The 25,652-nt window shown below is 38.8% G+C and overlaps 1 protein-coding gene across 3 annotated transcripts in view; it reads right to left on the minus strand.

Moving 5' to 3' along the window:
* Positions 1-25,652, minus strand: part of arhgap20.L (Rho GTPase activating protein 20 L homeolog) — an 80,491-nt gene that overhangs the window by 31,332 nt on the left and 23,507 nt on the right. For all 3 annotated transcript variants that reach the window (XM_018247763.2, XM_041582690.1, XM_041582691.1), the window contains 4 exons: positions 23,777-23,947; positions 18,937-19,086; positions 15,610-15,651; positions 2,410-2,494 (listed from right to left, as the gene is read on the minus strand). In XM_018247763.2, the coding sequence (XP_018103252.1) occupies positions 2,410-2,494; positions 15,610-15,651; positions 18,937-19,086; positions 23,777-23,947 (448 nt within the window). The remainder of the gene's footprint in view (positions 1-2,409; positions 2,495-15,609; positions 15,652-18,936; positions 19,087-23,776; positions 23,948-25,652) is intronic.

Raw genomic sequence — 25,652 nt, forward strand, 5'->3', positions numbered from 1 at the left:
ATAGCAGCTCCCTAACACAAGATAACAGCTGCCTGGTAGATCTAAGAACAACACTCAATAGTAAAAATCCAGGTCCCATTGGGATACCTTCAGTTACATTGAGTAGGAAAAACAACAGCCTGTCAGAAAGCAATTCCATCCTAAAGTGCTGGCTCTTTCTGAAAGCACATGAGCACACAAAATGACCTGAGATGCACCTACACACCAATATTACCACTAAAGAAAATACACTTGCTGGTTCAGGAATAAAATTTTATATTGTAGAGTGAATTATTTGCAGTGTAAACAGTGTAATTTAGAAATAAAAACTACATCATAAAAATCATGACAGAATCCCTTTAAATAATGACAACTGATACGTTATGCATGTGGGCAGACAGATTTACATGAATGTTAAGTGCAATGACCCCAATGGGGGGTTACAAGGTTGGTTACCACAGGTAGGGGTAGAAAAGAATAGATATATCTATGTTGAATAATATTCTTATGGGCAGAGACAGCTGTATGACCAGTTTGGCTATAAAAAGAGCAAATTAGCAGAGGGTAGTTTGATATGGAATTTTAAAGAAACAAGTCGTTCCTAAAATAAAGAACATTAACGGTAATATAAACTGTCTGATTGTGGCCTGTTAAGTTATCCAGGAAAATGAGCTGCTAATAACCTCAGCCAACAGCTAAATATAGATAAGTAACTGTGAAGCAGAAACCAATAATTCCCATTCCATGTGGTGGGAAAAAATCTGAGGTGCTAAAGGGAAACATTCTACGTGTACTTGGTGCAACAATACCAGCATTAAAGGGCAAGTAAAACAGAAGGGGTTTGATGATCTCCTGTGTTTATTTACTGCAGGGTTTGTTCTTAAAAGTCAAAGACATAGCTTGCTTTAAGCAGCTACATTACATTCCTGCAACAAAAACTCACACCCTCCTAGTGACTTTTAATAGACATTACTGTATAATTCTGACAATGGAAAACTTTTCGGACAATTTGTTTGTATTTCAAATTAGAATGGCAAGAATGGTAAGAGGGTTTTTTAAGAACAACATATGTTGGACACAGACTGGGGAAACGTGGTCTGTTCTTATTAAGGCTTGACCGATGCACCCAATAATCCGCATTTTGTACCGTGCCCCACAAACGACTGCTTTCTAAACTAAGGTCTGTTGGGCTTAATGAAGTCGTTTGCACATGGATAGGAAACTGGCTACAGGATCGGGTACAGAGGGTGGTTGTTAATGGGACATTCTCTACTTGGAGTAAGGTTCTTAGTGGGGTCCCTCAGGGCTCGGTATTAGGTCCACTTTTGTTCAACTTGTTCATTAATGACTTAGGGGAGGGTGTTGTAAGTAATGTATCAGTGTTTGCAGATGAAACAAAACTATCCAGCCCAATTAATTCCATCCAGGATGTGGCACTTGCAACATAATCTTGACAAACTGGCAATCTGGGCAGCTAAGTGGCAAATGAGATTCAATGTTGATAAATGTAAAGTCATGCACCTGGGATGTAAAAATATCCACTTATACCCTTAATGGAACTGCACTAGGCAAATCCATTATGGAAAATGACCTTGGAGTCCTTGTATATAATAAACTTGGCTGTAGGAAGCAATGCCAGTCAGCAGCATCAAGGGCAAATAGGGTCTTGAGCTTTATTAAAAGGGGCATAAAGTCACGGGAGGAGGGGTCATTCTTCCACTGTATAGAGCACTGGTAAGGCCCCATCTAAAATATGCCACAGTTTTGGTCTCCATCACTCAAACAGGACATTATTGTATTAGAGAGGGTACAGAGAAGGGCAACTAAGCTGGTAAAAGGTATTGAAAATCTTAGCTATGAGGAAAGACTGGCCAAGTTGGGGATTTTCACGCTGGAGAAGAGGTGCCTAAGGGGTAATATGTATAAATATATAAGGGGATCATATAATAATCTCTCTAATGCTTTATTTACCAGTAGGTCTTTCCAGCTGACACAAGGTCACCAATTCCGATTAGAAGAAAAGAGGTTCCGCCTAAATATTGGGAAGGGGTTTGTTACAGTGAGAGCTGTGAAGATGTGGAATTCTCTCCCTGAATCAGTGGTACAGGCTGATACATTAGATAACTTCTGGATCAACTAGCAGTTAGGCAGGTTAAAATAGAGTTCAAAGTTTGAACTTGATGGACATGTGTCTTTTTTCAACCTACTATGTTACTAAGTAATGTAGGACCCCAATATACAGACATATCAATGACACACTGGTGGGATGTAGTAGATTTGCGTAGATTTGATCTGTGTTAATGAACACTCATCCCAATAAAAGCAAAAACATAAAACGAACACACTCAAAACGTCCAAATTTTCTATTATTTCCCCACAACTAAATGTGGCATAATAATATAAACTCTCTTTCAAACCCATAAAACTTACATAGGCACAATTCCCAAGATCTTTTGTGATGATCTTCAAAGGGATGGTCTTCATTCGATCACCTTCTTTCTCTTCTTTAATATGTCTAACAGGGGGAAAGAAACAGTTTTCCGTTTACATTTGGCCACATACAGATACCTGGGGTTTATAAAGAAACAGCAGTGGTTATACGTTCATAGAAACAACTGTAGAACCATTTAATTCATCCATGGAAGCAAAAGATTGCTAGAGTCTCTTCTTGATTCCTTGGAGTCGTTTGGAATGCAAGTATGACCAATTCCTTGTGTATAGTGGTCTCCATGATACTGTAAAATGGCAGCCAACTATGTCAGCAGAAATAATACCTATGTTTTTTAGATGGGGTCAGTGACCCCCATTTGAAAGCTGGAAAGAAGAAGAAGGCAGCAAATAATTACAAACCATAAAAAATAAACAATGAAGACCAATTGCAAAGATGCTTAGAATTGGGCATTCTATAACATAGCATCCCTTTAATGTTTGCAGTTTTTCTGGCCAACCAATAACATGTTCAAATGTTCCACACCATTTTACAGGAAAATAATGTGCTTTTTCTCTAGTTAAGTAGCTATACATAGTGGGTGGGATTGTGAAGAGGAAATTAATTATGTTACACAGAGATACAGGCATATAGTCTTCTGCTCCTGGCAAGTTACGAAATCAGAGCTGTCACAGTCCATTCTGTATTTATACACCAAGCCATTGTGCAATCATACAGATTAGTGAAAGAAAAAAAAACAGATTACTCAGGAATGGACAAGCCAGGTGATTTTCCCATAGTGTGCAGCAATGAGGCCAGTTAAATAACAAGACAATAATCCAACAATAAACCAATTTTATATGTGCCTAGAGATAACACATAATTTATGACTTCAAGTGCAGTGAGCAATCTCCAGCACGATCGTCATGTTTTTTCCCACAATGCAGTGATTTTGTTTTCCCAGAATTCCAGCGTTGTGTTCACCAAGCAAGTTCGGCATCATTTCTGGCATTCTTTCTGTGCAACTGCACATGGGGCTATGGACATTTGGTGCTGTGGAAACCCTTGAGCTACCGTCTAGGTTCATAGATGGTGGTAGCTCTAGAATTTCCCTGTATCAGAGGCGCAACTGCACTTGATTTGGAAGAGGAGGGAAACAAGTACCCGTAAAGGAGAACTAAACCTTAAAAATGAATATGGCTAAAAATGGCATATTTTATATAGTGAACTTATTGCACGAGGCTAAAGTTTCAGCTTGTCAATAGCAGCAATGATCCAGGACTTCAAACTTGTCACAGGGGGTCACCATCTTGGAAAGTGTCTGTGACACTCACATGCTCAGTGGGCTCTGATTGGCTGTTGAGAAGCTAAGCTTAGGGCTCGTCACTAATTATCCAGCAGAAAATGAGCTTCCCCTGTAATATAAACTGATGCTACAGGTTTGCTGATTATTAAATTCTGATGCTAATTGCACTGGTTTCTGTGCTGCCATGTAGTAATTATCTGTATTAATTACTAATCAGCCTTATATTGTGACATTTCTATTCTATGTGTACTGTATATTGTGAGTGGGTCCCTAAGCTCAGTAAGTGACAGCAGCACAGAGCATGTGCAGTGAATCAGCAGAAAAGAAGATGGGAGCTACTGGGGCATCTTTGGAGACACAGATCTTTACTGCTAAAGGGCTGTGGTTGCCTGGGGCTGGTACAGAAGCACAAAACATAATGTACAACATTCCTAGCTACTTCTTTAGTTAAGTTAGTTCTCCTTTAATGAATGGGATTTCATTAGTAAATGACCCCCAAAATTTTTCCATAAAGATGGGCAAAACAACTATTCCCTTAGTATGGTTAGCTCATGCATTTTTTGACAGTTTGACTGCAACACATAAAAGCTAAAGGAACAGTAACACCAAAAATTTAAAGTGCTTTAAAGTAATTAAAATATATTGTACTTGTTAGCAGAGTAACTGGGTAATCTGGAGTTGCAGTGACAGTCAGGACTCTTACCAGTATGATGCTGCAAGCATGGTTGAGACTTTATTCTCCTCACAACATGCAGAAGAAGACAGGATATAACATCACCTCATGGAGATTATTCCCAGAATGCACATGTTAATAAAACTTTATGAACACACAACAATATGAACACTGACACCTACTGGCAGAAACAAACAACAGTATAACACAGTATATGTGAAGGTTTTTGTTGCTAACTGATAGTGTACACACACTAGTCTAACACCCCCACTCAACAAATACTTCTCACAATAGTCCCATTCTTGTTCTGAGCTTCTCAAATTTGGGTCTTGGTAGTGGCTTTGTCATAGCATCTGCTATCATATTATCAGTCTCACAGTAGACAAGCTCAATTACATTTTGTTCCAGTAGATCCCGCAGGTAGTGATGTCTAACATCAATGTGCTTGGTTCTGGCATTGATCTTTTCACTGTTTGCAAGCTTTATACACCCTTGGTTGTCCTCATATAGAACTGTTGGCTGATGCATGGGCTCACCAAGGTCTTCTAGAAGTTGGCGTAACCAAATTACTTCTTGACTAGCATGAGCTGCTGAGATGTATTCTGCTTCTGTAGAAGATAATGCCACAGAGATTTGCTTTTTGCTAGACCAGGATATTGGGTTGTTACCTAACTTGAACAAGTAGCCACTTGTAGATTTGCGAGTACTGGGGTCACCTGCCCAGTCTGAGTCCACATATCCTGTGAGATCTAGGTCACCACTTGAAGATATTTTTAAACTTAAGTCTTTGGTCTGACTGAGGTATTGCATTACTCTTTTTATTGCATTCCAGTCTCTTTGACGAGGTTTACTTACACATCTGCAAAGAATTGACATGGCAGCACATATATCTGGACGTGTAGTGGTGGCAATGTACAAGAGTGCCCCCACTGCTTGTCTGTATTTTTCATTGTTTGGCAGAAGATCTTCTTCTCCTTCCAATTTTAAGTATGCTGTGTCCATTGGTGTGCTCACACCTTTACATTCTGTCATGCCAAACTGATTGAGAATAACACAAACTTTGTTACTTTGATTTAACAGAAAACTTCCATCATGCTCTCTTTGTATATGGATTCCTAGGTAGTAGGTCACATCTCCTAGGTCCTTGGTTTCAAAATGCTTGTTGAGAGTTCTGTTGAGCTTTGAAATTTCCTCATACTCTTTGTGAGCAATTATCAAATCATCAACATAGAGTAGTAAATACATCCACTCCTCACCTGTGTGTTTGCAGTATAAACATGGATCAGCTTTACTTCTTGTGAAGCCTTCATCTAACAAGACTTTATTCATCTTTGAGTTCCATGCCCTAGCTGATTGCTTCAGCCCATATAGTGATTTGCTTAACTTACACACAAGATGTTCCTCTCCTTCTTTCACATAACCTTTTGGTTGTGTCATGTACAGTTCCTCTAATATGTCACCATTGAGAAAGGCTGTTTTGATGTCATGATGTCTCACAATCATATTCTTTACAGCTGCAATAGCCATTAAAGTTCTAAAAGTACTTTGCTTGGCAACAGGAGCAAAAGTAGCATCATAATCTTCTCCATACTTTTGTGAAAATCCCTTTGCAACCAATCTTGCCTTGTATCTATGGACTTTACCTTCAGAATCACATTTAGCTTTAAAAACCCATTTACATCCAATTGCATGTTTACCTTGAGGTAACTCAGTAAGTTTCCAAGTTTGAAGCTGGTTGAGTGAAGACATCTCTTCATCAGCTGCTTGAATCCACTTTTGCTTCTCAGGGATAGGCAACTTTTGCATTTCCTCCCATGATGCTGGTTCAGGCTGTGGTGCTGGACGAACCATATAGGACAAACGTTTAGCTGGGATGCCCTTATTGCTTCTTGTAGACTTTCTGACTGAAGTTGTGGAGGTTTCACTTTCTCCCTTTTCAGTTTCTGAATCACTTACACTGACCACAGTCTCAGTGCTCTCTAGTACTGATTGGGGCTCTTCTGTAGATTTTGCAGTTGATGTCACGTCATGAAACTTTAGACATACAGAGTTTTCGTCAATAACCACACTCCTGCTGACTGTTACTTTGTTGGTGCTTTGGTGCAGGATTCTGTACCCTTTTTGAGATTCACTGTAACCAACAAGTATACCTTCCTCAGCACACGCTTCCCACTTTGTACGTTTTTTCTTTGGGAACATGTACATAGGCTTTGCTTCCAAAGATTTTTATGTGTTTCAGGTCTGGTTTCTTCCCATTCCATAGTTCATATGGAGTTTTCTCTGTTGCTTTGCCGGGTAAGCGGTTTTGGAGATAGCAGGCTGTCATAACTGCTTCTCCCCAATATGTGGTTGGTATGTCTGCATCGAAAATCATGCTTCTTCCACTTTCACACAAAGTGCGGTTCATTCTCTCTGCAACACCATTTTGCTCTGGGTTGTATGGTACAGTAGTCTGAAACATAATTCCATGTTTCCTCAGAATGGCTTGTGTTTTGCCACTTGTATACTCAGTCCCATTATCTGCACGGAGTGCTTTTGGCATTTTGCTAAATTTATTGTTTACTTGAGCAAGATACTCTTCAAGCTTCTCTGGAACTTCATCCTTGCTATGCAGCAGGTGGAGTACTGTGTACCTTGAGAAATCATCAATAAATGTAAGAAAATATTTCTTCTTTCCTGGGGTCTGAGTTTTCATTGGACCACATAGATCTGTGTGAATTAGGTCCAAGGGCTGTTGAGCTCGGCTGTTGCTGGATTTTGGAAAAGGTTTCTTTGTCATTTTTCCTTTTATGCAGCTAGTACATTTCAATAGCTTACTACATGCATCAATTTTTATACCACTGGCATGCTGGTCCTGAACTAGCCTTTTAATTGCTTCAGGATTTCTGTGCCCAAGGCGACGGTGCCATGTGTGAATACAGTTACCATGTCTTTCCTCTTTGGCAGCCTTAACCATTTCCTTAGAGTTCAGCTGATAGAGTTCATTTCTGATATTTCCTCTTGCGAGTATGCGATTCCCTTTAGTGATAACACAGTCATCACCTTTAAATGTAACTGTATTTCCTTGCTTAGTTAGCTTTTTCACAGACAACAAGTTACTTTCAAGAGCTGGGACATATAGGACATTTTTGACAGGTATCTTCCTGGTGACTGTTTTGGAGACAGGGCAGTGAAGAAAACCTTCCCCCACTCCCTCTGAGACCATGAACTGCCCATTAGCTGTAGCAATTCTTTCGGCTTTGCTTTGATCAAGCTGAGTGAAGAATTCCTTATCATTGGTCATATGACTTGTAGCTCCTGAGTCGATACACCAGCTGTGGCTTGATGATCCATCCTCTTTGGAGTGAAAAGCACACTCTGCATCTGTGTTTTCCATTTCTCCTTTAACACTTTTGGCTTGCTGTTGGTTAACTTTACTCTTTTGCTGTTTCATTCTAGCTTTCCAGACTCTGCAGTTTGCCTTTAAATGACCTGGCTTTTTGCAAACAAAACATTCACGAGTTTCACACTGAATATTAGGATTTTTAGTTTGATCCTTAGTTTTTAGTACAGTTTCTGTCACAGATTTGTCATTTGCACTTTCTGTTTTCCGCTTATATTCATCCACAAGTTTGCCTTTAACATACTCCAGTGTTAGCTCATCATCTGGGCGTGCATCTAGTGCTGTGACAAGTGTCTCATAACTTTCTGGGAGACCACTAAGCAGCAATGCTGCAACATGAAAGTCTTTAATTTCTTCTCCTATTCCTCGCAGGCGTTCTACCATTTCTAAGGTGCATCTTATATAATCCTGCATATGCTGGCCTTTCATCAGCTTAGTCTGGTACAGCTTTCTAATCAGGTACAGTTTATTGCTGAGATTTGCCCTCTCATGCACTTTCTGTAGCTCCTCCCACATTTCTTTTGCAGTTTCACATTTGCATATATGCACAATCTGATCATCATCTATGCTGAGAGAAATAGTGCTTTGTGCCTTCTGATCTTTCTCTAGCCATTCATCTGTGGGTGGATTTGGTCTGGCCTCCTGTATACACTTCCATGTCCCTTCTCTGATAAGCAGCATCTTTATTTTAAACTTCCAAGACTGGTAGTTCTGGTTAGTCAGATTAGCTACTGAAAACTTTGCGCTGTTAGCAGCCATCACTTATGCTTGTGACTTATTTTTTTTTTTTTTTTTTTTTTTTTTTTTGCTGACTGATTGCTGGGTGCCTGTGCTGTGCTTGTAACTGCAGCAATATTCAGATGTATAGCTGGAGCTGTATCTGCTAGCTGTATCTGTGGGCTGTATCTGTGAGCTCTATCTGCAGGCTTTATCTAGCAGCTTTTATCTGCAGGCTGTATCTGGGCCCATAACCTGTTAGCAGAGTAACTGGGTAATCTGGAGTTGCAGTGACAGTCAGGACTCTTACCAGTATGATGCTGCAAGCATGGTTGAGACTTTATTCTCCTCACAACATGCAGAAGAAGACAGGATATAACATCACCTCATGGAGATTATTCCCAGAATGCACATGTTAATAAAACTTTATGAACACACAACAATATGAACACTGACACCTACTGGCAGAAACAAACAACAGTATAACACAGTATATGTGAAGGTTTTTGTTGCTAACTGATAGTGTACACACACTAGTCTAACAGTACTGTTGTCCTACACTGGTACAACTGGTGTATTTGCTTCAGAAACTATACTATAGTTTATATAATCAAGCTGCTGTGTAGCCATGGTGGCAGCCATTCATGGTTCAGGATACATAGCAGATAACACAAGTGCATATCTGTTATCTGCTAAGTAGCCTGTGCCTTTTCTCCTTTTCAGCTTAAATGGCTGCCCCCATGGCTACACAGCAGCTTGTTTATATAAACTATTGTAGGCTTCTAAAGCAAACACATAACTCTTATCAATGCAGGGCAACAGTACATTATACTTTAATTACTTTACAACTGTTTTCTTTGTTGGCGTTTCTGTTCCTTTAAAGGAAATTACTACAAGCATGGCACAAGGTGGTGGTGGACCTCTGGGGCTGGAAGGACTGCTACTGGACACACAGCACTGATTCTCAATAAAGTCCCGATTAGGCCAGGTTTGAATCACCTCTGTACATTGTTCAGACAACACCGACATGATACAACTTAATCCCTTAGAGTAGGTGGTCAAAGAAGCAAAGATGAGATGCTGCATCTTCATGCAAGCCACCAAAGCCAGGGAACACAAAACATCAAAGTCAAAAGTCACTTTGGAAGTTCAATGCTTAGTCTAGAAGAAGAGACCGATACACACTATTGCCTAGTTGATAGATTCTTTCTATCAATGTTTAAATTTGAGCACCTTGAAAGTTCAGGTCACGTCTGGCAATTTAGACACATGTAGTGGTGCAACAATACAGGATGACTCCAGAAAAGACCAAGATTTTCTGAAAAAATGGGCAATTGCTATATCTGCCACTCATACAAGGAGAAGCCATGGACAATCTGCTTTGTTAAACATTCAGATATGTCCAAATCCTAACTCTTCGGATCAGAGTACACAGGCAGATTCGGGGAGATTAGTCGCCCGGGCAACAAATCTCTTCTTCAGGGCGAACTGCCTCCCACCGGCTAAAATGTAAATCGCCGGCGGGATGGCACTCGGAGCAATTAGTTTTCCGAAGTTGCCCGAAGTTTCTTTGTGAGGCAGGGGAGAGGCAGTTTGGGGAGATTAGTCGCCCGGAAGAAGAGGAGATTTGTTGCCGGGCGACTAATCTCCCTGAATCTGCCCGTGTGCCTTGACCCTTCAAGTGAACAAAAAGTTCCTGTGGCTTTAAAGCTCTCGACAAAATAAATGGGTTTTTCACCTTTGAGTTAACTTTTAGTATGATAAAGAGAGGGATATTCTTAGACCATTTGCAATTGGTTTTCATTTTTTATTATTTGTGGTTTTTGAGTTATTTAGCTTTTTATTCAGCAGTTCTCCAGTTTGCAATTTCAGCAATCTGGTTGGTATTGTCCATATTAACCTAACAATCATGCACTCATTTGAATACGAGACTAATATGAATAGGAGACAACCTGAATAGAAAGACGAGTAATAAAAAGTAGTAATAACAATTCATTTGTAGTTTTACAGAGCATTTGTTTTTTAGATGGGGTCGGTGACCCCTATTTGAAAGCTGGACAGAGTCAGAAGAACAAGGCAAATAATTCAAAAACAATAAAAAAAGACAGATCGAAGACCAATTGAAAAGTTGGGGGTGGGACAAAACGTCTCCCTATCAGAAATAAGAAAACACAAACAGAAATATAAAATAAATGGTGGTTTGGTAAAGGATGCTGGTATAGGAGGGAGTCTTGCCTGGTAAGAGTTAACTAGTTATTAAAATGTGCATGCCTCCCTACAGTCTCCCTCCATACACACATACCAGTACATTTGGCAGCATACATTATTTATGGTGCAGAGGGCCTTCAGTTTTAATTATGTAGAAGAGGTAGAAAATGACTTCACATTTTGACAAAAGAAGAAAATTGCGGCCTGGTGTTCCTCAGCACACATGCCATTTATTCCCAAAACATATAAACCAGCCAAGAAAGCTGCAAGACTCCGGCATCCGTCCTAACATCCATTTCCACATGATGACAGAGCAGTACTACATTATACCAATGAAGATTCCATTTGTCTAGTTTCCACTGAAGATATCCATTCCATTTGCTACAGGACAAGTTTAGTACAGGAATGGGACCCTTTATCCAGAATGCTCGGAACTTGGGGTTTTCCAGATAAGAAATCTTTCAATAATTTGGATCTTCATAACTCGTCTACTAGAAAATCATGAAAAATCATTAAATAAACCCAATAGGCTGGTTTTGCTTCCAATAAGGATTAACGATATCTTAGTTGGGATCAAGTACAAGCTACTGTTTTAATATTACAGTGAAAAAGGAAATTGTTTTTAAATATTTGGATAAAAAGGAGTGTATGGGAGACGACCTTTCCATAATTCGGAGCTTTCTGGATAACGGATCCCATACCCTTATTTAATTGGAACCTTTTCATTTGTATAACTGCAGCCTTAAAGGGAATGTTTGCCTTTTAAAGGAGAAGGAAAGCTACCAAAGCAGTTTATTGCCAATAGATTAGCCACAATAGTGCAAGCTATAACACTATATTTATTCTGTAGAATTCTTTACCATACCTGAGTTAAATGGCTCTAAAAGCTCTCTGTTTGTTTAGGATAGCAGCTGACATATTAGTTTGCTACGACATTACTTCCTGCCTAAATCTCTCCCTGCTCACTTGTAGCTCTAGGCTCAGATTACAGCAGGAAGGGTAGAAAAGGAAGGGAGAGAGGAGCGAATACTGTAGACCACGACATACTCAAAGCCAATTTGTTTAGTATAGGTCGTTCCCTTTTTTCATCCAAGCTGTGGACAGGTTGGTCACATGCTCCCATAGCAAAGCACATGGGGTTCAAATACAAAATATAGAACTCCCAATATATCAATATAATACACAAACACCATGAATATCTTGTAAATTGTATCCTTATAAACGGTGACTAGTGATGTTATCAGTTATAAACGGTGAGTAGTGATGTCATTTTTGTCACATGACTCACAAAAATTTGTGTATTACAATAAAGTACCCCTTGTTGAAAAATATGAGGATATTAGAAGTAACCTCGGAGTTCCTTGACCTGTATAATATGGCCATGGAACTCCTCTGTGACTTATAATAGCCTTATATTTTACAATAGGGGGTACGTTATTCACTATATACCGGTAATAGAAGAGTTACCCAACATCAAGTTAGATACAGGTACAACATATAAAGCAATGGTAGGGTGGAAGACACTGCTCGTAGGACCTTACAATCTAAACCGCCTTTCAACTGCTTTCCAGGTGACACGGATCATTACTATCCACAGAATGACAATTTATCACTCTAGCGAACCAACTGGCCTGAGGGTTTCAGGGTTTCAGGCCTACATCAATACAGGAAACATCCATAGATCTTCTTTGGGAAATAACATTCTTCATGTTCCTTCACTGCTACTCCTAGATATCCTGAGCTAACCCAATATCATACCTGGGTTTTACATAGTCTAAAAGTAGCTTCAAAACAAGGTTTTTCAAACAAAATATTTTCTTTATATTTATATCCTGTACAGTGTGGTTATCCCCTAATGCCACAATACCAGAGACCACAGCTCCTTTAGTTCTGGCTTCCAGCACATCTTGTTCTGGATTATGATATGTTCAGTCACAAACTTGTTACATTTTATATTATCTGCCTTTCTGTCCTGGACTGAATAACACAAATGCAAGGACTCAACTCAGTCCTCAAAAAACATTTTGTTCCCGGGCATTGCTTGAATGGCAACTTTCTTTGTATTTCGAACCTTTTTTCCCCAGTAATATACAGACAAAGGATACCCTTTCAAGATCTCATTTACATGGCTGCCTGGAAATCTAAGTTTAAATGGTTTAAAACATGTTATGGTAGGCAGAGGGGCAACTTATCAGGCTCAATTTATTAAAGGGGAGAAAAGGTTAAAATTAAGTATGTTTTAACAGAAAGGTCGACATAAAAACACCAGTTAACTCTCAAAGTAATGCTGCTCTTCGGTCAAAAGAAACACAGTATTTCTTTCCTTCTATTGTGTACTCATGGGCTTCTGTATCAGACTTCCTGTTTTCAGAATAAACCTCCAGGGCATGGGCTTGAGCATGCTCAGTTTGCTCCTCTCTCGCTTTTCCCTCTACCTCCTCCCCTCCCTGCTGTAATCTGAGCCCAGAGTTATAAGTGATCAGGGAGAGACTCAGGCAGGAAGTGATGTCAAACCAAGTTAATATGGCAGTTGCTATTTTAAACAAACAGAGAGCTTCTAGAGTTGTTTACTCAGGTATGGTAAAGCCTTCTTCAAATTAAACATAGCATTCTAGCTTGCAATATTGTGGCTAATCTATTGGCAATAAACTGCCTCAGAGCTTTCCTTCTCCTTAAAGGGGCTGTTCACCTTTGAGATAACTTTTAGTATGATGTATAGAGCTTCTGAGCTAATTTGCAATTGTTTTTTATTTTCTATTATTTAGGATTTTTGAGTTATTTAGCTTTTTATTCAGCAGCTCTTTAATTAGCGTTTTAAGCAATCCGGTAGCTAGGGTCAAAATTAACATAGCAACCATGCATCGATTTGAATAAGGGACTGAAACATGAATACGAGTGGGCCTGAATAGAAAGACGATTAAAAAAAGTAGCAATAAAAATACATTTTAATAGCCTAACAGTGCATTTGCTTTATAGAAGGGGTCATCGACGCCAACCTGAAAGCTGCAAAGAGTCAGAAGAAAAAGGTAAATCAGTATAAAACTATAAATAATGAAAGCTAATTGGAAAGTTGCTTAGAATTGGTCATTCTATAACATACTAAAAACTTACCTTAAAGGTGAACCACACCTTTAAAGTATAATAATCTAATAATCTATTAATATGCGGCAAACAAAAAAATCGATATATTCTATGGGCAGGAAATATACCCAAAATGAGCCCACAGATACCAAATTCTCAAAGGTGGATCCAGTGGGCCATTATATAATATTACAGGAGCCATTTGCAGGAAGAACAAAGCAAAATGAATTGGAGGCAGTAAAAGCTGCTAATGGCAGATCTGGGCCGTGAGAAATTAATGAATAACAGCTTGCGGAACTATTTTAAGGAAAGCACCTGAGACTCGGTTATCATGAAGATAGATCACTCACAAAATAAATATATACCAGGGGAACAGCTAAAATATGCTACACATAAGAAAAAAGCTAGAAAGAAATAAATAGAGCAGCTATAGAGGGGACTGGAAAAACAGCTAAATTTAAATAACCCCGTGGTGGCAAATAGATATAAAACAGAGGTACTCTATGATACACCTGCAAAGAGTAGACCAAACCCAAATATTCTGGTAGATTGGTCAACTTTATAATTTTATCAGTCCCATGCAGTGCTTAGTGCTTTCATTTGTGTCACATGATATGAGATCATGTTCCCCCTGCTGTAAAATATTAGGATATCAGAAGTCATGTTGGAGTCCTGTGAGCTGTATGAAAGCACTCGGCCAGCGGATTTGTGATATGGTCGAGGAACTATGGTATGGCGTCCAATAATATTTCTTATCAAACCAATGAGTAACAATGTGATATCACCACACACCAGTCAGGTTTTATTTATTTATTTTTTTGCAATCACATTATTTTTCCTTTATCACTAGCACATTTACAAAAAAAGCCTTAAAGCTGCAGAATAAAAATTGAAAACAACAAAATTGTAATGGCTCCATTCATTTTCACTAATTTGTCCTTTACATAAAAAATAATAAATTAAAACAATAATGAAAAAAAAATGAAACTTACAGCTTGAATGACACATCTCTTATCAATTTCCATAATTTTCCGCCAGAATATTTTCCTTTGAATTTGAGATTTTTTTTCAATTGATACATTTTAAACATTTTAGTTCAGAAAACCGTTTTTTTGTTTTAATACTTAAGATTGAATTTTTTTCAGAGATTTTCTCAAATTTTGGCAAAAGAGTGATCTTGGATTTGTGTTTGAAATATTTTGGTTTTCACAATAAACCATAAAAATCAATAGGATAAATAGTATGCAGAATAAGAAGATTAATAAATCTTGGATTTGAATACATTTGACCCAGGAGTCAAAAAGGTAGGTAAAGTTAGTTTAGTTAGAGGACTCATTATTTCATGATTTCGGCCAAACCCTGAATCCTTCTCAAAAGATTCGGCCGGATACCGAACCGAATCCTGGTTGGAAGGGGAAAACATTTTTTACTTCCTTGTTTTGTGACAAAAAGTCACACAATTTCCCTCCCCACCCCTAATTTGCATTTGCAAATTAGGATTCTGTTCGGCTGGGCAGAAGGATTCGGCTGAATCCTGCTGAAAAAGGCAGAATCCTGAAGCACATCCTGGATTCGGTGTGTCCTTCATTTTAACCAAATAGTTCACATTTTTCTCTGTAATAATAAAACAGTAACGGATCCCAACTAAAATATAATTAATCAATATTGGAGGCAAATCAGCCTACTGGGTTTATTAAATGTTTATAGTAGACTTATGGTATCCAGAAAACCCCAGGTCCCGAGCAATCTGGATAACAGGACCCATAACTGTATTTCAATATCTTAATATATCTCTATGGTTTTTCACAGATATGAAAAATATGACGTCAACCTACCTTTGCAAAAGAGCAAACCACTTTTCCTTCTCCTCCGGAGTACTGTAATAAAAAAAACAAAATATACCGTCAAAGACTTTATAATTCTAAATCTGAGCTAGAAACTAGAACAGTATCCAGTTTAGATAAACCATTACTGCACAAGGGGCCTGATTCAATATGAAGAGGAAAAACTTATCTCCTAATTCAATTCCAGATTTTCCCATAGACCCAGACGCATTTCAATGAGAAAAACTTCTCATTGTTTGTCACATGAAAACTCTATGTAGGGGAAAAAACTGGAACTGAATTAGGAGAAAAGTCATCATTCCGCAAACTGAACCTGGTTTATATATTTTCAAGTGATAAAACATGAAATACAATTTTGTCATGCATTTTCATATGGCACAAAATGTGAAATTCCTGTATTTGAGCAGCTGGAAATAAAAGATATTGAAACGACTAGAAAATTAAATTTAATTAATTTAATTTAGATATTTAACGATGAACAGAAATACAACAATAGGGCGATTTTTATTTATTGGACCTCTCTCCGATTCTGAAGTAAAATAGAAATAACTACTTTCACATTTTAAAAATAACTGGGGCTTTTAGCTGCTTTCTTCTTTTCCCAATCTTTTTTATTAGGACAGAAGAGGTGTAGAAGGAAGCAAAAAAAAAAACAGATTTTTTTTTAAAACCACAGCATAACTGGATGCGGATCAGTGTGGTATTTAAGAGAAACAAGGCACGGCTGCCAATTTTCCAGTTGCAGGAACGTTCACTTGGTAAACATTTGGGGTCTGACACATATGGTCTTTAGCAGGTGTTTCTTAGCAATGAATTCCGGCTGCAGCTACAACACAGCAGCTCCTGGGGTCTCTGAAACCTAAAAGTAAATATCACGTTGTACAGGCATGGGATCCGTTATCCGAAAGCTCCGAATTATGGAAAGGCTATCTCCCATAGACTCCATTTTTTTTCCAAATAATCCAGATTTTTCAAAATGATTTCCTTTTTCTCTGTAATAATAAAACAGTAGCTTGTACTTGATCCCAACTAAGATATAATTTATTCTTATTGGAGCCAAAACCAGACTATTGGGTTTATTTAATATTTACATGATATTCTAGTAGAATTACGGAACTATCCGTTATCCAGAAAGCCCTGGGTACTGAGCATTCTGGATAACAGGCCCCATACCTGTACAGGTATAGGATCCGTTATGTGGAAACACATTATCCAGAAAGCTTCAAATTACAGAGTGGCCGTCTCCCATAGACTCCATTCTACAAAATAATCCAAATTTTAAAAAGTGATTCCCTTTTTCTCTGTACAGGTATGGGACCTGTTATCCAGAAGGCTCGGGACCTGGGGTTTTCCGGATAACGGATCTTTCCGTAATTTGGGTCTTCATGCCTTATGTGTACTAGAAATTTATTTAAACATTAAATAAACCCAATAGGCTGGTTTTGTTTCCAATAAGGATTAATTATATCTTAGTTGGGATCAAGTACAAGCTACTGTTTTATTATTTTTAAAAATTTGGATTATTTGGATAAAATGGAGTCTATGGGAGACAACCATTCTGTAATTTGGAGCTTTCTGGATATCGGGTTTCCGGATAAGGGATCCTATACCTGTAATAATAAAACAGTAGCTTGCACTTGATCCCAACTAAGATATAATTAATCCTTATTGGAAGCAAAACCAGCCTGTTGAGTTTATTTAATGTTTACATGATTTTTTTTCTAGTAGACTTATGGTTTAATGATCCAAATTACAGAAAGATTGCTGTTCCGTTGTCTAAATCAGATTCTTTTTTGTGCTGCAGTGAGGATAAGCATATTCCTCCCAACACTTGCAGGTATTAATCTGTAGTTCATTGTTTAATTCCCTAAGGTGCTCGGGCCGGCATCAAGACCCAGGATAATTAGAATATGGGTCAGCACAGATATGCAAAACACATACTTAACCCAGTTATTGCAACAGGTCAGAACTAACATTAAATATTTTGGATGGGAGAAACTTCCCTGTGCAAGAAAATACTTCCCCCAAGGTACTTTCATGTTCCCTCGCCACAAGAAGGTTCCTCTGGCCAAGGGCAAGGGCAAATGCCCATTCTGCCCTACTCTAAGGGGCAGATTTATTAAGGTTCGAATTGAAAATTAGAATTTTCTAATTTTTTATGGTCAAAAGTGACAAATTCGACGAGGGAATTATCCAAACTCAATTTGGGTTTTAAAAAAAAAAAATTAGAATTCGATTTTCAAGATTTATCCTACTCTGAATTAGACTATTGCCGAATTACTATTTAAAGTCAATGGGAGTGGTCCAGGGATCAACTTGGAGATGTTTGCAGGCTTCCTGACACTCAAGGTTTTTTCGGTCGATTTAATTCATCAGAGTTAAAAAAAAAAAAATTTTATTAATACATTTCGAATTTATGTGAGTTTTTAAAAACTCACATGAATTCGAAATTCGACCTTTGATAAATGTGCCTCCCCTTATTTTAGTTGGGAGAAACTTCCCTGTGCAAGAAAATAATTCCCCCAAGGTAATTTCATGTTCCCTCTCCACAAGAAGGTTCCTCTGATACCACAGGTCAAGGCCAAATGCCATTCTGCCCTACTCTAAGGTCGAATTTCAAATTCATGGGAGTTTTTGACCAATGGAAATTTATTTTAAAAAATAGAAATTCCTCAACTCGGGTGAATAGGATCGACCCGAAAACTTGATTTGAGTTTTTTTCTCCAAAAAAAAACTTGAACGTCAGGAAGGCATAAAACAACTCCAAATTGATCCCAGGACGTCTCCCATTGACTTAAACAGCAATTCGGCAGGTATTAGGTGGCGAGTAGTCGAATTCAAGTTCTTAAAGGAGAATTCAACCCTAACTTAAAAAACCCTACTTCCCTACCATACAAATTGGCAAAGAGCGGGTCTCATTTCTTAGATTTCGAAGTGGCTGAAGATGGTGCCTATGAACTTCGATGCCTGAATCTGCACCAAGGGGTAAGTAAAACGTTAGGGGCATTTGCCCAGGGTAACAATTGGGCTGGGGGGGAGGAGGGAGGGGTCTATGTAGGGTAGGGGGGTAGGATTTATTTTAACAATAGGGTTGAATTCTCCTTTAAAGAGCCAGAGTATGATAAATCGCGAAAATCTCATTTTAATTTTTTTAAAAACTCTAATCGAATTTAAACAATTCCCTAGTTGAATTTGACAGTTTTGGTCATAAAAAAAATGTAGAATTTCGAATTCGAAATTTTAATTTCAACCCTTGAGAACTCTGCCCATAAATGCGGCCTACATTCTGAAAAAATAATTAAAAGAATTAGTATGTACCTGAATGTTGCCACACAGTTTGTGACAGGCCAGCCAATAACAAATGATCTCTCGGGGCAGGTACTGCCTTCGCACACTTCTTCCATGCAGGATGCCATCCACATTTCACTCACTCGCATGTGATGTTTCAGCTTGAAGTTAGATGGAGACCTACAGGAGAAGGGAAAGGTGAGTACTGATAAAAAGCAGTCAATATAGAAGCATGCATCAACTGCCCAGTCAATACCACACAATTCATTCCATGAATATGTGACCGTTGATAGTCGAGCATGGGGGCAAACATGCGGATGTTAAATACGTTGGGTATTGGATTTATTTTTTCTCTTCCTTTCACAGGTTTCCTACCCTGTATAACCAGGAAAAACCTATATGCCAATGATACGGGACATGTTGGAAATATAATCTGGTAATGTACCATAAAGTGTGTCTGCAAATGAGATAAGCAATAGATATGTGACCATATCAAGTATGGCTGCTCATTGAGTTTCCACCCATTTGGCATGAGGCAGAGTTCTGCAGCGGGTCGGGAACCCGCGGGTTACACACAAAAACGAAGTTTCGGGAGCAGGTACAGACACGGGTCGACTGTTTTCCGGGGTCACAGTTCGAGTCACAGGTCTTCTCAATAGCGAGATTTACTCCTTTTTTCTGATCACGCCTATTTCCAATTATGTGACTTCCTGTTTTACTCCTTTTTTCCTGATCACGTCAACTTCTAATGATGTCACTTCCGGTTTACAATGACAGCACTTCCTGTTTCTTTATGGTCAGCAGGTCGCGGATTGGGTTGCGGGTTGGGTAGCGGGTCCAAGCGGGTAAGTATGCGGGTTGCGGATCCGGGTCGGGTTTAACAAATTGGTTCTGCGCAGGACTCTAGCATGAGGTCCTTAGATTTGGCAGGATCATCCAGATATTGGGAACCATATTGCTATTTTCTTCATCTCAAAGTAATCTCAGACAGGCGGCATATGCCTGTTGGGTATAGGTAAAATGTATTTTTATTTCAGTTCCTCTTCCATGTTTATGTTCCTGATGACCTCACAACAGTGTTCCCTGTAGGAAACCAGTTTTAAGATTGGGCTGGTGGTAAATGTATTATGTGCTGATTTCTGGTACAAGCAAAATTATGTGGCTTTCAAGTCCACTGAAGCAAACCATTTCAGGGGGAATATTTATTCACGCTCTTTACTCTCTATCCTATTAAATAGTTGAACCCATCAAGATCAACGGGGCAAAAAGAATAAAGAACATGGAACTTTACTCCTGTTGTTGATAATTGAGGTCCACAGATTTAGTACAGGTACGGGACCTGTTATCCAGAATGCTTGGGACCTGGGCGTTTTTGTATAACCGATCTTTCTGTAATTTGAATCCTCATACCATAAGTCTGCTAGAAAATCATCTTAACATTAAATAAACCCAATAGGCTGGTTTTGCTTCCAATAAGGAATAATTATATCTTAGTTTGGATCAAGTACAAGCTACTGTTGTATTATAAAAGAGAAAAAGGGATTTGTTTTTAAAAATTTGGATTATTTAGATAAAATGGAGTCTATGGGAGATGGCCATTCCGTAATTCGGAGCTTTCTGGATAATGGCTTTCCGGATAATGAATCCTAAACCTGTATTTCAACAATATAACAAATCAATGATACGGGTAAAGAATCTGTTAGAACCAGTTATCCAGAAAGCTCCAAATTATAGAAAGGCCATCTTCCATAGACTCCATTTTAATCAAATAATTACACATTTAAAAAAAATCCCTTTTCTCTGCATTAATAAAACAGTAACTTGTACTTGATCCCAACTAAAATATAATTAATCCTTATTTGAAGCAAAACCAGCCTATTGGGTTTATTTAATGTTTAAATAATTTATTTAGTAGAAAGATCCTTTATTTGGAAAACCCCAGGTCCCCAGCATTCTGGATAACAAGTCCCATACATGTACTAGACTACAAGCTATGCTGCTTTATGAGCCATACATTCTCTCCCAGACTAAAGGCTGCAGGTTAGCAGTTGTCACCCAGAATCAGAGCATGAATTATAGATTTACAATGCCACTGTAATGGTGTTTTAATCAGTATCCTGCGGTTTTTCCAATACAGGCTTGGGATCCATTATCCAGAAACCCGTTATCCAGCTCCGAATTACAGAAAGGCCATCTCCCATAGACTCCATTTTATCCAAATAATCAAAATTTAAATTAATGATTTCCTTTTTCTCTGTAATAATAAAAATTGCTTGTATTTGATCCCAACTAAGATATACAGTAATTATTCCTTATTGTAAGCAAACCCAGCTTTTTGGGTTTATTTAATGTTTACATGATTTTCTAGTAAACATGAGGTATGAAGATCCAAATTATGGAAATATCTGATATCCAGAAACTCCCAGGTCCTTAGCATTCTGGATAACAGATCCCATACCTGTATACAAAAATGGATAGGCAACCTTATGTACTATGGCTGTTGTACTGAGGATTAGTGATGTGCGGGTCGGGATTGCGCCCGCCCCGTATCCGACTTCCGGGTTGCTTTTATAACCCCTGTCATAAAAGGGGTTGGGTGAACAGACGCAGCGTCTATAAAAGACAAACCCATAAGTCGGAAGCCTGCATTTGCCGGTGGCGAAGAAGAGTGTGGGGTCGGCCAAACCCGCGGGTCCCATCACGTCACCAGTGAGTATACTCCCAGCATTCCTTTTCTTGTTCAACTAGGGGGAAGCTTATGTAGATTCCACAAAAACCATCTCCAATACTGAATTTCTCTGCTTTATATTACAGGGATGTGTATGGACATTTCCCATCTAAACTGATAAGCTACAGTCCCAGAAAGAAGTTTCCTTATGTATCTCTGTATTTCCAAATGGACTGCTGATTTAGGGAACTGCTGAATAAACTATTAGTTGTTGCCTGGGCCTCTTCCCAGCTGAGTCCCCAAAGACCCTCCAACACCACAGTTATTTAGGTTTAAGATCTACAATCCTATAAGCACAGGTTTCTCTCCCTGTGGGAATGATCGATTGTAGAGTTCACGTGAGGATAGGCAGAAAACATGGCGTGTTTGAGGACAGACGGTGGGTTCACCTGCCTATATGAATAAATCCCACAAACTGGATGAAGAAAATGTCTGGCTGAAACACACTTAATACTCCAGAACAGAATTATAGTAAATGTGGCCAGTAATAGAATGTTTTCAAAATAATGTGCTGGCTGCACAACCCGAGGCCTTCCCCAAGTAAGCCGTAAGCACTCTATAAATGGAAGGGAATTTAACGTACTGATATAGGCAACGACAGGTGGTGCACATCTCAATAGCGCTGTGGAGGGGAAAGCAAAGTGGATTATTTTGGGTCATTTTCATGATGGCCAAAGTGAATAGTCTTTGCTCATTATGTGTTATGCAATTTTCCATTTAAAGTCTGACCATTTTTTTTTTACTCAACTTGTGTACAATTGGGAATATCAAGAGGTGAATGCCAGTTGCAAGGCTTCCCTCGCTTCTATAAAGGTCTATCAAAAATTAAACCTTCTACGGCAGCTTTCTGCTTTTCTCGTATAACACTATACTACTTACAAACACCAATGGAATTGTCGTAAACACCCCATAGCCCAGAGCTTTTACTCAATAACATCCACATTTCTGATATCTTAAATCATAACAGACTGCTGTCATTATTTTGGGATTCCATCTTAAAGGACATATAAACCCCCTCCACAAAAATGTAATCAGTGAACAGCCTCTTTGAAATCTTTATATACCTGCCACTCTGGTTGTTAAAAGGTTAACAGTAAGGTTGCAGCATCCCCTTAATCACTTAGAATTCATTCTCCTCCTCTAACCCACTCTGCCCCTCGCTGAGGAATTTGCTTTGGCTGTTCACTTATGAGCATGCTCATTTCTTCTCAGCTTTGATTACTAAACACACTCTCCAGTCTAACAGCCAATGAAGAGATAGCATTGCTGGTTCCTATAGAAACTCTAGCTGTCTGATTCTATTTTTTTCTCCAAACCTCCTCTGTAGGCTTTAAATGCCCTGTAAGGAACATTGGGAATGACTATTTCCCAAGGATTTTTCCTAATTATTATTATATATTTATATTGCAAACATATTCAGTAGAGCTGTACACAAGAAGGGTGTATACATCAAATATACAGATTACATACAACAATATAATTAAATTTTTTGACAATCGATACTGGAGATACAGGAGGAGCTGATCAATAGAGTTTTTATTTTCTTATTTTTTGTATGGTACAGGAAGGCTGTAACCAAGAGAAGGTAGTTGTGCTTTAGAGAGGTCTACATACAGTCCTGTTAGGCTGGCCTCACCCCACTGCCGTAAAGCAATGTGCCCTGGCCTGCTAGGCTACCCCTCTGCCACTCTAAAAGTCTATCATAAGGCAATCGGATAGCAGGGACAGGTGATAATGGATGTCTGTGGCCAGCGCAAATAATGAAGAACTCAACCAGTAACAACTTCATAGAAAATAGGGAATATTCACATGTTTTAGTACCATTAAAAGAATACCTCCTGTTGAGCAAAGTATTATTTCAGCTGTGTTCCTATTGCTTTGCCTATGGATACATAGTACGCAGTCAGCTGAACTAATGCTGAACTGTTTAATAAATTTCCATTTAAAAAGCCATTTTATTTTACAAAATATAATTTGTGGCAAAAAATATGTGGGTATGTTAGACAGAGATGTACAACCTGTAGGCCCCTACTTCCAAATCCCTCAGTCACCATCTAGATAGATAAACAGGTTTCGCTCTTGACATCAATGAAATCAAACATTATAATGCATGTTCAAATAAGGTGAAGATCTATTACTTACTTTGACTTTGTGATAATCATAATGTCAGTGAAGAGGAAGAGATGGCGGTCCTGGGTCTGCAGACCAGTCTTGAGCTGCACGCGGCTGTGGGCTACAAAGAGCCTGGTGGAGCAGAGGAAGGCTTGAACCAGAGGGCAAGTTTCTGGACTCACAGGAGAGGAGTTGCTTTCCCTGGAAACAATGCACAAAATGTGTTCTATTAAAGGGGATGTATGGTCAAAAATTATAATCCCCTTTGGCTTTGGGGAGTGAATATAAGGAATTTTCAAAGTGCAAATAATTATTTTTTATTAGCCTTTTAGTTGCTCGCAGCGCAATCATATCCCCCACATACCTGATCATGCTCCTACTATACCTTCTATCTCACAGTCACACTCCCTTCCCAGAGACTATTATCCACTGTTACTATAGGCACCATCTCTCCCTACTATACCTGCTATCCCACAGTCACACTCCCTTCCCAGAGACTGTTATCCCACTGCTACTATAGGCACCATCTCTCCCTACTATACCTGCTATCCCACAGTCACACTCCCTTCCCAGAGACTATTATCCACTGTTACTATAGGCACCATCTCTCCCTACTATACCTGCTATCCCACAGCCACACTCCCTTCCCAGAGACTATTATCCCACTGTTACTATAGGCACCATCTCTCCCTACTATACCTGCTATCCCACAGCCACACTCCCTTCCCAGAGACTATTATCCACTGTTACTATAGGCACCATCTCTCCCTACTATACCTGTTATCTCACAGCCACACTCCCTTCCCAGAGACTATTATCCCACTGTTACTATAGGCACCATCTCTCCCTACTATACCTGTTATCCCACAGTCACACTCCCTTCCCAGAGACTATTATCCACTGTTACTATAGGCACCATCTCTCCCTACTATACCTGCTATCCCACAGTCACACTCCCTTCCCAGAGACTATTATCCCACTGTTACTATAGGAACCATCTCTCCCTACTATACCTGCTATCCCACAGTCACACTCCCTTCACAGACTCTCCCTACTATCTCTCACAGTCATATCTCTTTCTAGTGGCCATCATTTCAACTGGTATTATAACTGGTTTGTGGCACCTCCTCAAAATGCATTATTTAACTTTTCCACACAATGCCTAACTCCAACAGCTGATCTGAAGAGTCTACATTTGTTCTGAAGGGTGCCCAAGGCAGTTGGAAACCCCAAAGGCAACTCTGTGTGAACGGCAGGTGGAATGGGCTACTCTAGGAAACTGGAACATAACTAAGGTCACTTTCCCATTTAAATGAATGGTATTTAGTGGATGCTTAAATAAAGTCTTTCCCATCCATATATCAAGAGAATCAGCTAAGTTAAGAATATAATGACAATGACGCCTCATCCAAAACTGGAAAGGGGAGTTTGATATTTAAAGTCTTTACTTTACTGAAATGATGATGTGGTTGAAACAATTACAGCAAAGAAAAGAAAGTTAAAGCAATCTTGGTGCAGACGTAGGGAGATGACTTAAATTAGAAGGAATACAGTTGGAATTTGATAAATTACAAGGGGTAAAAAAAAAATATAAAAATTCTGTTTGGAAAATGTCAAACGATTTGAAGCAGAATACAATGAGCACATAAGGAAGGCAGGATAATTAATAAGCAGGAGGAGGCAGACTGCTGTATTTCGGTACATATTTCACATTTATTCATCAAAAAGAGATTAAATATTAACAGCATAAGAATAACATAGAAATAACTATAACAAATATAAGGTCAATACTAGAAGTTGTTCCTAACAGACTAGATAGTAAGTATCCAGTCCCACCATTATTTAGTATTAATATAATGAAAGTGATAATTTACAACCATAATACTGGATGCAATTGTGTGTGATG

This window comes from Xenopus laevis, chromosome 2L (assembly GCF_017654675.1).
Source record: "Xenopus laevis strain J_2021 chromosome 2L, Xenopus_laevis_v10.1, whole genome shotgun sequence".
Taxonomy (NCBI): domain Eukaryota; kingdom Metazoa; phylum Chordata; class Amphibia; order Anura; family Pipidae; genus Xenopus; species Xenopus laevis.